The 15,998-nt window shown below is 39.9% G+C and overlaps 1 protein-coding gene, 1 long non-coding RNA gene and 1 other non-coding gene across 4 annotated transcripts in view; 1 reads left to right on the top strand and 2 right to left on the bottom strand.

Annotated features, from left to right (window-relative positions):
- Positions 1-8,736, bottom strand: part of LOC147171629 (uncharacterized) — a 34,604-nt gene extending 25,868 nt beyond the window's left edge. Inside the window, exons 1-2 of one of the 2 annotated variants that reach the window (XR_015095570.1) lie at positions 8,603-8,736; positions 4,197-4,408 (exon numbers count right to left, since the gene is read on the bottom strand). This is a non-coding gene — a long non-coding RNA (uncharacterized LOC147171629). Of the gene's footprint in view, positions 1-4,196; positions 4,409-5,160; positions 5,388-8,602 lie in introns of those variants that run through there. The other variant, XR_015095569.1, reaches the window with a different exon arrangement.
- trnak-uuu (transfer RNA lysine (anticodon UUU)) lies at positions 6,584-6,656 on the bottom strand. The gene has a single exon. It is a non-coding gene; the product is annotated as a tRNA-Lys (tRNA).
- On the top strand, positions 6,887-12,927 carry nek3 (NIMA related kinase 3). The gene is made up of 12 exons (XM_086080487.1): positions 6,887-7,307; positions 7,374-7,467; positions 7,607-7,704; positions 8,927-9,010; positions 9,137-9,204; positions 9,287-9,373; positions 9,755-9,809; positions 10,689-10,889; positions 11,012-11,114; positions 11,791-12,036; positions 12,511-12,637; positions 12,782-12,927. The coding sequence occupies exons 1-12, from the start codon at positions 7,191-7,193 to the stop codon at positions 12,843-12,845; spliced, it is 1,344 nt and encodes a 447-aa protein (XP_085936613.1). The 5' UTR covers positions 6,887-7,190; the 3' UTR covers positions 12,846-12,927.
- Positions 12,928-15,998: the final 3,071 nt, after the last annotated feature.

Genomic DNA, 15,998 nt, shown 5'->3' with positions numbered 1-15,998 from the left:
AGTTGTAAACTTACAGCATGAGAATAAAGTTATATTAAAAAAAAAAAAACACAATGTAATGAACCAGATGTTGTCGACTCTCCCCGTGGAACGCATATCGTATATTCTAAGTTTAACATTTCAGTTATTTGGAAATTTCATAAAAAAATATTTACTGTAGAAAACTATAGGGAGCTATGATATTTACTTACGTTTTTATTTAGCTTTTAAGACATACTTCCCTGAAGTTTTTTGCTAGAATTTTAAAACATAGATGTCTAAGATTTAAAAACAAATAAACAAATTTTTAAAAAAAATCTACATTTTGCACATCTGAAAAGTAAACATATGCTTTAAGGCATTTCAACAAAGTTAAGCGTTGGAATTTGTATTTTAAAATATTTTGACACCAATATTTTTCCCTTTTACTGAAATTGAATATCGGCTCCAAATATCTGTTATCGGTCTCCTTGACTCGTAATAATCGGTATTGGCCCTGAAAAAAAACATATCAGTCTACTTCGAAATAAAATGATTGTATTTATGCAGGCATGGTGAATTTAGTTGATACGTGACAATCATATCAGATTCATTTTACACGTGAAGAGTGAGCAGGCACTCAAGAGACACCAACTATTTCTATACTGTACAAGCAATTAAAGTCCCCATTTTAAATCCTCATGCGGTGTCTAAAAACACAAGGTAAGAGGCGAGAACAGCCGCTGCGCTTGGTCAAAGCCCATTTTTATAGAAAATGAAAAAAAGCACGCCAAGTGAGACGCGACATCTGCTTCGCTTTAAAATGCTAACGGAAGCAGTCAAAAGAGTCATCCAAGAAACAGGCGACACCCTGGACTGACCACTTGCCAGTGGCCCGTTTTACACCACCTGTAAAAGCTGCCATTTTAATGCCCCTCCCCCCCTTCCCTCATTGGGGGGGTGGGGGGGGAGTTGAGCATGCGTGTCAACAATATAATATTGAAACAGGTGTGAAGTCTTAAGACAGAAATCGTGGTGATAATGTTGCACATTAGCATTTAGTCTATTCGAGTTTCAGCAGAGCCGTCTGTTAATTCTTTCTAATGATGTCCCCCCCCCCCCCCCCCCCCCCAACAGGACTAACATGGAGATAATTATTACCCGCAGCTAGTCTTTGTGCTCCTTTGACACCAGGCTGCGCGGACATATTGCATTATTTATACGGCTGCGGTTTCCGGCGGGATGAGGAGCCATTAAAGCAATCGTGAAAGCCTGCGCGGAGGCGGCCGAGAATTCTGACGTCTGACGCTTTGAGCTGCGTAATCAGGGTCGTAATCGTACCGTGTTCACTTTCTCTGGTCTGAACTTGTTGATGTGGCTCGTCAACTAATTGGTCATTCCCCCCCCCCCCCCCCCGGTTGGGATTTGAGGTTGGCGCGGGTTCCCAATGCAACTCAAGCGATGCTAATTGGAATCAATTGAATAATGCTGCATTTGAGGGAAAAACGGGGAGTCGGACTTCAAGTCAGGAAGTGTGTACGGCAACTCGGAAATCCCACTTGCAAAGTCAGAAAAAAAAAAAAAGTACCCCGACTTCACCGACCAACGATAGTCAGGTTTCCATCCAATTGTTTTGAATTTTTGGAAGCAAATGTACTGAAAATGCGCAAAAGCGCACATGTGACTTATGCCCGATTCCGTCTGTTCTTCTTTTTGCAAACATTGAGAGGGGACTCCGCCCCTGTAGGTGGCGGTATACACCATAGAGATGTGATCCACCAATCATTTAAAAGAAGAAGAAGAAGACCAGGAAGCGATTGCGCCGTGCGATGACGTCGTATGAGTTGTCTTTTGTAATTCTTAATAAACCGAACCCTGTTTTCCATCGAAAATGGCATTAATATTCGCATCTTTAATTAATTCCAAAAATATCAGCTATGCCAGCGAATTTGGCACCAGGGACATCATTCTCGGACAGAATTAGTAGATTTAGCGCAGTAGACTCTTTACATGCGTCTCGCATGACCCCCTCGCTAGACTCATGAATATGAACACATATGAATATATCTTGCGGTACACCATTGTGGAAGGAGGACCAAAATATGCTATATAACTATCTCTTAACTTGAGTATTTTATTCCTAATTATTTTTTTCAAATTTTGATGTATTCTTCTTCTTTTTTTTAATTAGGGGCGTCAGGCGACTACCATTTTAATGGTAATTAATCGCATGACTTCACAAGTTAACTCACAATGAATCACAAATTTTATATCTGTTCTAATACAATAAAATAAAAAATTCTAGGTTTTCATACTCTTGTTAACAAAAGTGGGAAACATGTTAAACTAATAGAAAGAGTTCAAATGAATTTTTGACGTCTATAGCCGTCAATGGCAGTGAATGACATTTTGCTATTTTTTTGTACTTTTTTTTTTTCTGCTGCTCTTCCTCATTCACTAAATGTGCCTAAAAAGTGCTAGCTTCTGATTGGCTAGTGTTTAGTCAGCTGATAGGAGATCAGGACGTGTTGTCGCTCTCGCTGCCGTGTATGACGAGTAAAGTTAAAATTAAGAATGAATCCGTCTCCATCCTGCCTTTTCATTTTATAAACACTGTCCCATTAACCACCAACAAGTCCTCACACGATTAGACAAAAAATAATAATTCTTGCAAATTTGTCACTTTTTTATTTCACTTTATAAAGTGGCAAATTTGTGAGTTTTTTTCTCTCGGAACATTGCCCCTGCACTCTAAAAAAAATATATATTTATATGTGGCCCTCATACGCCGTCTGAGAAATGTCGAATTAATTTCGGTGGAATTGGTTAAGATGCATTTTTCCATGGGATGCGAGTTTGGGAGCTCATGTTGGGCAAACGCAACAATACATTTTCACCAGGGCTGCAAAAAAAACTGGCGAGTTTGACGGCAGTTGGGAAAAGTAATAAACACAACAATTCCAAGGGGGGCTGGTGTTCGGGTCCTAATCACAACTGCGAGCAGCAACAAACTGGCCCCCGCGCTCCCACCAGGAGGAGGATTTATATCTTGCGTTATTGCAAGTGCGCATTCCTGACATTAAGGGGCGCCTACGGGTCTCTTGGAGCTTCATCACACGTTTGTTCCAGCCTGGAATTTGTGTGGACGTCTAAAGCGGTTTGTAATTTTGCATCAACCATCTGTCTAGTTTATATGGTTCTAAATTAGTAGCAATTAGTAAGGTTTGCCTTTGAAGGATTCCTGTTGGAGAAAAAAAAAAAACATCAAATGGCCGCTTTTGAAACAGTTGAAGTGTTAATAAATTTGCTCTCCGGCTATTTTCATCCATTTCAGTTGGTTAACAATTTGAAAGAAGACGATACAACTTGGGGACAGACGAATAGTATCAATTTGTGAAGAAAAAAAAAATGCTGAAACTGGCCATGGACGCTATTCGACGTACTCGGGTTTATCCTCACAACTTTTCCACACACAAGCACAAACGAACGGCAGGTTGCCATTTGAAATCCAGCCTCGATCCCTTAAAACCTCGGTTGAATTCAAATTGTTTTCTCAAGCAATAAACATATCGAAGAAATGATATTTTGAGAGGCTGCCGGCATTTTTTTTTTTTCGCCTGCTGCTACTCAAATTCAGCTCAAAATAATGACAGCAGCTGTCCTTAAGAAGTTTATTTTTTATGTGGATGTTGTGGTGTTACAATCCTCTAAGCAACAGATATTTGAACAACTATACAATACTCACAAGTCTATAAATTCGTTATCTTCCGCAGAGGTGGCAAATCCAGATCCAGAAAGTAAAAACCCTGCCACAGTTTGGCTTTAGCCCCTGATGCTAGCTAGCTAGCTAGCTCCCTAGTAGGTAAACAGGCACCAAGGGGGCTAGCTAGGGAGCGAGCTAGCTAGCTAGCATCCGGGACTAAAGCCAAACTTGTGGCAGGGTTTTTACTTTCTGGACGTGGATTTGCCAATTCTTTATCTAATACTACTGCAGCTTCCTGAGCAGTTGAGACCGTCTTCTTTGTGTATACATAAATATGTCTATATTCTACTACCCCCTGGTGGTCATCTCAACATTTAATTATGATACTACTGTATGTTTGTTTTTATACCATTTTGGGTTTGTTTTTTTTATCTTTTGGGGGCGGGGCATAAATGACTTTCTTTTTCAGATCATCTTTCAGGGCTTGGTCCTTAAATCTACCTGCGGCGGTCACGGTAACAAAAGCTGGACTCACCACTCGGGGGCCTGCAAGAGGGCCGACTGCCGGGTGACCTTTGAGGAAACATGTCGTGAATATTAAGGCAACCAGGCGTGACATGGCTCAGATGGTAGAGTGGTCGTCTCCCGGCTTGAAGCTTTTGTGTTCCATCTTCAGCTCTTGCGACCGCGTCGAAGTGCCCTTGAGCAAGATACTAAGCCCCCTGGTTGCTCCTGATGCTGCGTCATCTATAGGTGAATGAGTTGACAGCGTTAAAATGTTTTGACTACCTTGGAAGTAGAACAGTGTTATAGCTTAAAAAAAAAATCGCAATATGTCTGCTTTAGAGAAAAGAACAGAAACAAGCTGTGTTCAACCTTCGAAGCATAAAATGATAAAAAAGCAGCCGCAAAGACAATGAATGGAATTATTACCGGGAGGATGAACAGGTGGTGTTGGGTCACGGGAAAGCCATAAAAGTGCCGCCTTTTATCGCTCAAATGAATCTTGGAAGTCGAGATTGGAAGTTTGGATCCGGCCACTAAGTGTCATTCACGACACATTAAGCGGCTTCACTGATGTGTTGGGATAATGAGTTTCGCCTTGTTTCACTTTGCCCATCTATTCTTTACGAATCGCTGACTCAACAGGGAATACGGCCAACAATTAAAAAGTCCTCTAATTACTTGTAAGTCCTAAACACAAACCTCTTGTTAGGCTTCCGCTGAACTGTTCTTTCTTCCTTATTTCTCTGGAAAGTAACAGCCTTTTATAAACGTTTTGTGTAGAAATGATGTTAGTCATAACGTTTGAGCTCATGGAATGGCGGGCACAGATTAAAAGAGTGGTTCTCAAACTTTTGGGGTTGAAGGTCACCCTCATAATCGATCACAATCCTATAAAATGAAACATATTACAGTACAAATACAGTGGAACCTCGGAGTTTGAACTCATTTTTGGAGTTCGAACACCCAAGCAAAGCAAGCTAAGCCGAACATACCTTGAAAACGGGTAGCCGAGTGTAGCCGAGTGTAGCCGAGTGAAGCCGAGCAATGCCGAATGCTCACGTTGCGGTCGTTGAGACAGTGCATTTTGATTTTTCCACGACCATTTTCTTCGCCATGGGCCCAAAGAAAGACAACAGTGCCAGTGGCAGCAAAGAAAAACATACAGTGCTACAAACCACAGTGGAAGTAGGAAGGAGATAATCACGCAGTTGTAACTACCGTAACTACTTTTCTGTAAAGACTGGAACGAGGACCCCCTTAGTTGTTCAACAATGTGCCTGACGTTAAACAAGGCACGCAAAGGACCGCTTAGTAGTCTTACAATATGCCCAATGTAACCCACACAAATTCAGTACTGAACTAAAGCTAGCATTAACATAGCATTTTTTCATCCACTGATGCCATCACACCACAACAGGCAAGGTAAGGTATTTTTATTGTTTAAATACTGTAATGTACTGTAAATGTAGACAAAAAACAAATAGAAATTAAAATGTTCTGTTTTTGGAGTTTGGGAACGGATTAATTGCATTTACATTATTTCCTATGGGGAAAAAATGTTCACTTCGCGGGAACGAATTATGTTCAAACTCCGAGGTACCACTTTACTGCCTTCTGCAAGCTCCCCAGCTGTGTTGCGTCACCACGACGTCGCTGCACGTGATCAATTGTCTCTATGTCAGTCGCAAAACTGTCTACGTCAGCCAATTCGATCCATTTCGTTCCATTGTCATTAGCCAATCAGACTGCCTCCATGTCCATTGTCATTAGCCAATCAGACTGCCTCCTTGTCCAATTGTCATTAGCCAACCAAAATGCTTTCGTTCCATTGTCGTTCGCCAGCGGAAGCTGGACGGCGGCTATCTGATCACTCACATTTCGCAAGCAGACTACTCTACAAAATTTATGTATGCGTACAGATTAGACATATACAGCTCGTAGGCTCTTAGTATATAAATAATGATGTTTCTACTAAGTATCGTCTCAAAGATTCTCCAATTTTGATACTGTAAATGTATAGGATCAAATGCCAAGAAGCGTCTTGGGAGTGGCAATGTGGCGGCCTTGCTTACTCTTTACTTCCTAAGCAAACATAAAGGTAAAACTAAATACAGTATATTTCAAATGTTCTACTTTTAGTAAGTTTTGTATGACCAAATATACATTGCAATGCACATATATATTTTTAAATAAATGTCATTAGTTTTTTTGTTTAAAAAAAATAAATTTTATTTGTATTCAGCAAACAACCTACATCAATCCATTACAGAGTTTAAATTAAAAGCTGTGGTTTGACACTGTGTTAATAGACGTTCGACAGTACCATACTTAATTACAGTATAGTTTAGTTTATATGTATGTACTCATGGGTTTACAGACTGTTTTTATACAAGACAAAAAGGAAAAAAAAGAGCCCGCCCGAACAGGGACTTGAACCCTGGACCCTCAGATTAAAAGTCTGATGCTCTACCGACTGAGCTATCCGGGCTCTGACAAACAGCGAAGCAAAACGGTTTATAATATTTTACTGAATAATGATGCTAGTAAAAGGTTATGCGTAAAATATGACTAATTTATCAATCAAATACGAATTGTACTTACATGTAAATAGCTGTCCCTCGTTTACAAAATGACCACAACTGACAAACGCAATCGCTCTTACGACACTACTTTGATATACTGTACATTCTTTTTGCGTAGTTGTACTACCTCTCTCTATGATTATTTATAATTTATTATTACTTACTTACGTGGTCATTAATTTGACAAATGCGAGATATTTTGTTTAAATATAGAGTTGTAAAAATTAGAACGACAGAAACTATATATCAAATGTTATACTCTTCCGCCATCTTGAGGCCGGGCGGTGAAAGCGCTACGTCACGAATTACGTCATCCACAATACGGAAGTAGCCACGAGCTGCGCTGCATAACAAATAACGCTTATACCTATATAATACAAAGCACGTTTACCATCTGCAGCGAATTCATTAAATGCTGTGTTTTATCTTTCTTTACGTCTATGGAGAGGTATTCAGTGCACAAGATCATCGGTGAGGGGTCTTTCGGTCGGGCTTTGTTAGTCCAGTGTAAAAAGACCCAGGAGAAGTATGTGCTCAAAGAAATACAGTTGCCAAAGGTAAACAAAACATCTTTTTTTTTTATGTAAAAACTTATTACTGTAGCTTCTGTTAAATGTATGCAGAGTGCGTCCAGACAAGATCAATCAAAGAGGGAAGCTGCCCTGTTGTCCACCATGAAGCATGACAATATTGTGGCTTTTCACGAGACATTTGAAGGTAGGTTCACACAAAATAGTTTCCTATTGTTACATGTTTGTTGCATGCTTTATTATTTATTCCGGCATCCCTTGAAGGTAACGTACCCTCGCATTGACATTTTGTGTGTGCGTGCTCCATGTGATGCGTGTTTGTGCAGATGATGATCTCTTGTGCATTGTGATGGAGTACTGCCGCGGAGGAGACATGCTCCACAGGATCCGTCAACAGAAGAGCAAGCAGTTCTGCATTGATGATGTAGGTCTCATTAAGTTCAATGTAGTAAACCCTCGCTTTTAGCAAGGTTGGGAGGGACAAAGCCCTGACGTGAATTGCAAAAAATCATGATCCCAAAACACAAATACTTGAAACGCGTCTTACAACATTGCTGTTAAAAAAAAAAAAATGGCCTAAAGATCATTTAATTTAAAAATAATGCACTGGAAATACATTTAAAACCTGTAAAGATTACTGTTTTTCAAAGGTGGCAAATCCAGATCCAGAGAGTAAAATCCCTGCCACAGTTTTGCTTAAGGCCCCCCCGATGCCAGCTAGCTCCCCAGCAGTTCAATGAGCACCATGAGAGCTAGCTAAGGAGCTAGTTAGCTAGCACCTGAAAGTTAAAAACCCTGCCACAGTTTGGCTTTAGCCCCTGATGCTAGCTCCTTAGCAGTTCAATGAGCACCATGAGAGCTAGCTAAGGAGCTAGTTAGCTAGCACCTGAAAGTTAAAATCCCTGCCACAGTTTGGCTTTAGCCCCTGATGCTAGCTCCTTAGCAGTTCAATGAGCACCATGAGAGCTAGCTAAGGAGCTAGTTAGCTAGCACCTGAAAGTTAAAAACCCTGCCACAGTTTGGCTTTAGCCCCTGAAGCTAGCTCCTATTGTGCTCGTTTACCTGCTAGGCAGCTAGCTAGCTAGCATCAGGGGCTAAAGCCAAACTGTGGCAGGGTTTTTAACTTTCAGGTGCTAGCTAGCTAGCTCCTTAGCTAGCTCCCATGGTGTTCATTTAACTGCTAGTGAGATAGCTAGATGGATAGCTAGCATCAGGGGCTAAAGCCAAACTGTGGCAGGGATTTTTACTTTCTGGACCTGGATTTGCCGCCACTGCTACTTTTCTATTAGGCATTTTATTACATTTTTAAGTTGGGCACTTACTGTAGTTTAGCTTTCGTTGAGCAGCTGTTAATTTCCACCGACTGCCAATAGCGATCCTGACGTCTCTCTGCATCATCTTGAGAGGTTTTATCGCCCTGCCCAATCATCCCACAACAATTTTACTTGCTTGTCGAACCTCCGCTAGAATCTTCCACCGCGCTGGAGCAGCATCTTGGAGAAAGCGCACTAAAATATGTGGCTAAGTGTGACTAGGAATTTTTGGGGGAGAATAGTTGTTAAGAAATCTGCAACTGGTGAATCAGTTCATTGTTGAGCTTTTTTTAAAAAAAAAAATTTTTTATTATTCATCTTTTTCCCCTTTAGATCTTGAAATGGTTTGCTCAGATGTGTGCCGGTGCTAAACATATCCACGATAAGCGTGTTTTGCACCGAGATCTCAAGTCCAAGGTACCTTTTCTTTTTTTTAACACATTAGTAGAAGCGGCAAATTCAGAATGAATCAAAGAAAGAAAAAAAAAAAAAGAAAGAAACACTAGCACAATGTAACGAAATCCATCATGTGTCTTTTTCCAGAACATTTTCCTGACAGATGACGGCACAGTCAAGCTTGGTGACTTTGGCTCGGCTTGCGTTCTTAACAGGTAGTAGCGTTGCTTACGTACGACAAAGTAATCGGCAGTCGAATTCGAGACCGAAGCGCAATTTCCATTGTTCGCACTGCAGCTCAAAGGCGTACGCTCGTTCATACGTTGGGACGCCGTATTATGTCGCTCCAGAGATCTGGGACAACAAGCCGTACAACAATAAGAGGTAAGGTAACGTTGATTTGACTCCATAATAATAATAATGTTCACTGTCTCTCAAGATTTTTATACCACCTTAAAAAAATACTTAAGTGATAAAAAAAAACAAAAAAAAACTATGGGTATTCTTTACTTTTAAATTATTTTGTATTCATTTAAGACTGACACTACATTTAAATATGGGAAAATAAAAACATGTTTAAATAATTAATTATTAAACTGTACTTGACAAACATACTGTACTGGATTTTAAAAACGGTTAAGCCACTATAACATTATGCATTATTTGAACATTTTTAGTGATTCTGTCATGTACCACTAGAGGGAGCCTGCATGCCACACTTTGAGAATCCCTGAAAATAAGTTGTTTTTTTTGTTTTTTTTGCAGTGACGTATGGTCTCTGGGCTGTGTCCTCTATGAGCTGTGCACCTTGCGACACCCGGTAACTCCTTTTTCATGTAAACTTCCTGTTTTGTTTTTCGTCCGGATGGTGAACAGCAGCATGTTGGCGGTTAGGTATTTGCTGTTTGACGCTACACTTGTTTGGTCGAATTTTGTGAAGATTGTCATTAGGGCTGTGCAATTAATCGGAATTCAATTACAATTTCAATGATTACACTCCACAATTACAAAAATCAGCATTATTGTTAAAAAAAAGATTATTAGTACTAATTTTTGAGTTGTTTAAATTTATACATTTACACCTTTTTTTGAATTTTAAAATAATTTAATAAATGTTGTTTCATCCAAAAGGAACTTGCATAATTATAGTGTTTCAAAGAATTGTATTTGTCTATTTTTTTTTCCATTAATTTTTTTATTTTTTTATTTCTTGCTTTGTACAAAAAACTCATCCTGCTGCACTCCAACTTCAAGTTTTTGCCAACATAAATACATACATATTATTATAAATTCTGTTTGGTCCAAAAGAAACTTACATAATTATTAATTATAATTGGTCTTAATATTAAGTGTGTAAAATGTTCTTGTTTTGTACCAAAAAATAAATAATAATTTGAATGATCAAGCAGCCCTAGTTTAAAAAAAATAAATAATAAATACATGGGAAGAGGACCTTGAAAAAAATGATTGCATATTACATCACATTCGCAATATTGTCAGGAAAAAAAATGCAATTCGATTATTTTCAATATTGTTCAGCCCTACATGTGTATTTGGTTATGTGCTGTTATTTTTCCTATTGTAAAATACGTGCCCTGGCTCGTTAAAGCTTAAAACATAACTCGGCAGATGTGAAAAACATTTTGTGTTTTCGTCATTGTGAGTGTGACAATACAAGCTCACTCGAACCAGTGTTCAGTTCCAGGCGCCCAGCTGGAAGAGTCTGATCCTGAAAGTGTGCCGCGGGGCGTACCCCCCGCTGCCCGGGCACCTGCCCCACGAGCTCCGGCTTCTGCTCAAGCAGATGTTCAAGACGGACCCTCGGGACCGGCCGTCCCTGCGCACCATCCTGACCTCTCACCGCGCCTCCAGACTGCTGCGAGCGCATCTGTCCTCCCAGGTAGCGTCCCGCGGTTTGGCGTCATGTCACGACGGGCCGCCGTAACCCGTGACACCGCGCTGTTAGTTCAGATGGTCGCGCGGCTGAAGTTGGATATTTTTTTTTTTTTTTTTATGCGACAGGCAATCGAGGCGGAAAAACAGGAGAGGAGGTGGAATCCGGATGAGGGGAAGATGTTTCAACATTTGGAGGAGAAGAGCTTGATCCGAACCAGGACAATGGAAGGTTAGCATTAGGGATGTTCGATACCAAATACTTATGATACATTAAATTTCCCCCAAAAACCGATGACGAATAATAAAAAATAAAAAAAAAAGACATACAGCAAATTTCCTTAAAATTTTATGAAATTATGATACATTAAATTTCCCCCAAAAACCGATAACGAATAATAATAATAAAAAAAAGACATACAGCAAATTTCCTTAAAATTGAATGAAATTAATGGCAATTATATTTTTTTCAATTTGCTCACAAAAGTCCTCTTGCATAGAGCACACAATAAACAATGTTTCGTGTGTGATGTTTAATTATATCTTGTTTTGAAATCCATGCTTTTAATTTGGAAGGCTGCTCTGTATTTCTGTTTCCTGTTTCACGATCTCCGTTCGTCATTCATCTCTTTGAGTATACATCAAACCCAAAGGGAAACGAAAAAGCCACATTACAAATATAACTACAGTTCAGTGGCTGCATCAAAGCCTTCAGAATGCTCTAGCACAAAAAAACATATAAATACGTCTTTGGGACTACAACATTTAAAATAGACCGTATTTATACGTTTTTGGGAGCAAATGGGTTAAAGACCATTCAATCTAATGTACAATGCTGGTCCCATGTAATATTTACTCATACCTATGAGCCATGAATTGATCGAATGGGACACTCTGCCTTACCGCAGATGCGGAGGTTCACGGCGAAGACGGCGCGCCCCTCCCTCGAAGGCGGTGGGCCGAACCCTCCGAGACGACGCTGCAGATGTTGGCCGACGCCAGCCTCCTGTCGTCCGATGACATCACCACGCGTGTCCCCGAGGAGGGCCGGCGGCGGAAGAGATGGCGGCGAGAGCCTCCAGAGAAGCTGCTGAGTCTGCTGGGGAAAGCCGAGCTGAGTCCAACCTTCAGCACCTTCGTGATCCACAGAGAAGGTTTCGTCACTCAGTAAAGCCTCAAAATGCACCGGGGATATGCTGTGCACCTCCAACCCTCTAGGGGGCACTATTCGGTTTTATTTTGGACACCTGCAGCTCGGGTTCAGATTAGGACTTTAAAAGTTAAGATTTTAAATTGAGGTTTCAAGCATGGGTTGGGTTCAGATTGGGGTTTAAAAGTAGGGTTTTAAAAATGGATTCGGGTTCAAAGTAGGGTTTGGTAGAGTTCCAAGACGGCATTAAGGTTTCAAATCAGGCATGGATTGGCAATTCAAAAGGTTTAAAGTTTAAAACATGGGTTAGGTTTGAAATTTCAAAGTTGGGTTTGAAAAACAATTGGAATTGGAAAACAAAAACTACCCAAAAAAATCAGCATTATTGGTTGGTTATAATTTGTCACAACTCTCAAACAATTTGAAACTTTTAAGGATTTTTGTCCTATATTCGAGCAAGATGTCTACGTTTGATCAGGCGGCAATCCCCTGGTGGGTCCCCTCTCCCAGCCTGGGGCCGACGACACAGATGGCCCCGAACAGGAAGTCGACGCGGACGATGACGACGACGAGCGCGCACGGCCGCGCTCGGATGACGACGACACGTAAGCGTTTTTATCGCTCCTGTTCTGTCATGTGGCCACAATATTAGGTACACACGCACCAAGTGATAAGACGCAACACAAACGGTGAATGTGACCTGATAAGACACGATCGGGCTCAGGACGTGTTCTCAATCTCACCCGCAGGGATTTTGAAGAAGAACCTCCGTTTGACTGGATGGGCCAATTGGAGCAGATGCTGCAGATGTGAATGAAATTGTCATCTTTTGTATTTAGTAAAAAAATGTATTAGTCATTTATTACAAATCAAATAAAACATTATTCATTCAGTATCAGCCTGCCTGTTTTATTTCATATTTAATTTACCTTTTTTTTTTTTACATAAACAACAAGCATGAAATTTAAAAAAAATAAGTATTTTTTAAAACAAACAAATATTATACACATTGGCAAAGACCTTTTAACATCTTTTTTTTATTTTTAAAGATATCTTTAAATTGCACGTTTAAAAGATGAGTAGCATTTCAAATATTTGAATTTAAGTGCCTGTTTTATTGATTTTAATTAAAATATTAGTAATGGACTTTTCTTGACACACTTAACTTGCTCAACTTTTGGTTTGTATTTCTCATCAACAATGAGAAATAATAATGGCAAATTGTCTTAATGCGTGCATTTAAAGACATGCGCAAATCCGCCTGCGCGCTCATCAGATTAGCAAGACACAACGGTCCCAGTTCGCTCGCTCTGGCTGTCTGGGTGTGGGGGGGGGGGGTGTACAGGAAGTATTATTCCCACAGCAGCGGGGTCTTCGTGAGGTCACGTCGCTCTGAGCCCACCGCAATGTTTTCATTGTCCGCTTCCTAACCCCCCCCCCCCCCCCCCCTTTAATGTACCGCAATTTAGACTAAAGGCCTTCTCTGTTTTGTCAGGATAAAAGGGCCATGCGGTGACACCCGGATGTTGCTGTGACCACCAACAGCCACCAGGTGGAGTCAGGAGCTCACAAAGGTTAACAGCCACCGCATAAACATACAACAAGAGTTTCATTCGGTCTTCGTTTTTCCCCGTTGAAATGAATGGAACCCAAAAAGTACACACACACACACACAAATTAAAATAACTCTTCAGTATTGTACCATTATTTGAGCAACACAGTAATAACATTATGAAATTATAGAATGTAAAGAAGTTTGAGAAGTTCCCTTTTGGTGAGTGTACCTTGGTCACCACCAGGGGGCGGTGTAACAGACGGTCTCATCCAAGCTCAATAAGCTGCAGTAATATTTTCCGGTAGGCTGATACCAATTCCTATATTTGGCATAATGAAATTCCGATAACAGATTAATTTATTGGCAAATTAATAATAAAATAAAAATATATATATAATGAATAAAATAACTTTTTTTCATGGAACTTACAAGTTAAATACAACTGAATTGTACCTAGGCAGTGATTGTTTTGCATACCACTTGAGGGAGCCACACTTGGAGAATCCCTGCAAGGGTATGCAAGTTGAAGTGCCGATTTTTCACTTGTCAGCACCCGTGAAGGGAAGTCAAGGCAGTAAAAAGACTTCCTTGCTTTGTCTTGTCACATGAAAAGCTTGGCCAATGACTTGGGAATTTTTAATGTTATATTTTAAAAGTATAAGTAAACCATGTGCATCTCTCTCCAATGAAAGACGATTCAACTAACTCGATACATAGGGTCCAATACGATTCAAGGACAGTTCCATTTTCAAGTGGAAGGATTCGGTTCTATTGTAGTGAGATCCGAATCAATGTGATATGAATACGGGTCAGTTTGAGAGAGTAAGATGCAAAGAGTTGCTTGGCATTTTACATATGAATGAACTCGTCAGTACTGTAAATGTGCCATTTACTCCAAATCATTTATTTATATATATATATATTAGAAAATGCAAATATACATACTTGTAATAACTAATTAAATGTATTTATTTAAAAATTTAAATGGATGTGACTTCATATTTCCCCAGGCTATTGTTTTAGCATTTTGTAAAAAAAATAAAAATACTTAAGTCAAACCTTGAATTAAAAATGTGATTCCCATCATTGTTTTAGTGGAGCTTTAAAAAATAAATAAAATAAAATAAATAAGTGAGCTTGCCTCAAACAACATTAATTTGGTCTCAAGAGTTGCATCCAAACTGTCTTGCACAGAAGCCTTCTTTGCAGAATCATTAAGGTGAAAACAAGGAAACGGACTGACTTGAATCATCGCATGTTGTGACATATCACTACTTTTATTTCCTCAATTTCAGAGTTGCTAAGTGCAGGAAAAAGCAAAAACAAAAAGGTGGCATCAATTCACGGTGACGATTGATATCACTCGTGCCCGAGTTGTGCTACTAGTGTGCTGAGAGCGTGCTCACTAGTGTCGATCACTTGTGTACCTAATATTGTGGCTGGGATGACCGTCTTTCGCGAGCGGCGCCTCCGTCGCGAAAGAGAAGTACCCGCTTCCAAGGGTGGAGCGCCAACTTCCTGTTGCTAACAAAGCATTTGAAAGACACGAGCAGTCATTGTTGCGTCTATTTCGGGCCCTCTTTTTTTTTTTTTTGCGGTGCCAACCCACGAGTTCTGACGGACTTTTTTGCCTTGACCGCCCGGTTCGCGGCGTTTTTTTTACGAACGCCCCCTTTTCTCATTTCCGGTCTTGGTCACCGCCAGGATTGAAATCCATTTAAAACACACACGCACATGCACACGAGCTGCTTCGATAACACCGATGACGCTAAATACGGTAATAACTTACTGGAATTTTCATTTGGATACATCAACTATAAACATGACAAGAACCAGGGAAATGAAAATTCATGACGTTTGTTGATAAACGCATACTATGGACTTATCATTCAAAGCAGAGTGAATCTTAATAGCAAAAGTCAGGAATGGGGCAGGAGGGATCATTTGATGCATTATATGTATAGTTTTTAATAATCATCCGTATTTTTTTCTGCCAAAAACTGGTATCGGCCTCAAAAAATTTACGGTGTCTAAATGACAAACTTAAGTTAATGACCTCATAAAAACTTTAAAACGTCCTTACATTAAAACCCACATGGGGACAAGGAGACGCATTTCATTTCAATCATTGCTTTGGAATCAAATAGTATTAAAAAAAAAAAAAAGTCATGCAAGACTTCAAAGTGTGTTATGTTTGGTGTATTCTTTGATTTTAAATTATTAATAAAACTATAATTAAAAAAAAGTACATATAAACGGACTATATTATTATATCTTATACGGTATATCCCATCCATCCATTTTCTGTACGGCTTGTCTTTCTCCCTCTTGCCCTCATGAACTGGAAGTTGAAAGTTGACACAGAGTTCACGTGAACGTCTTCGACGCACGCACACACATCAGCTGCCGCT

The sequence above is a fragment of the Leptonotus elevatus genome, chromosome 7 (assembly GCF_054856555.1).
Source record: "Leptonotus elevatus isolate MCC_2025b chromosome 7, RoL_Lele_1.0, whole genome shotgun sequence".
In the NCBI taxonomy this organism is placed as follows: Eukaryota; Metazoa; Chordata; class Actinopteri; order Syngnathiformes; family Syngnathidae; genus Leptonotus; species Leptonotus elevatus.
Note: the sequence above shows the minus strand (reverse complement) of the source record. Positions and strands in the feature narration are given on the sequence as shown.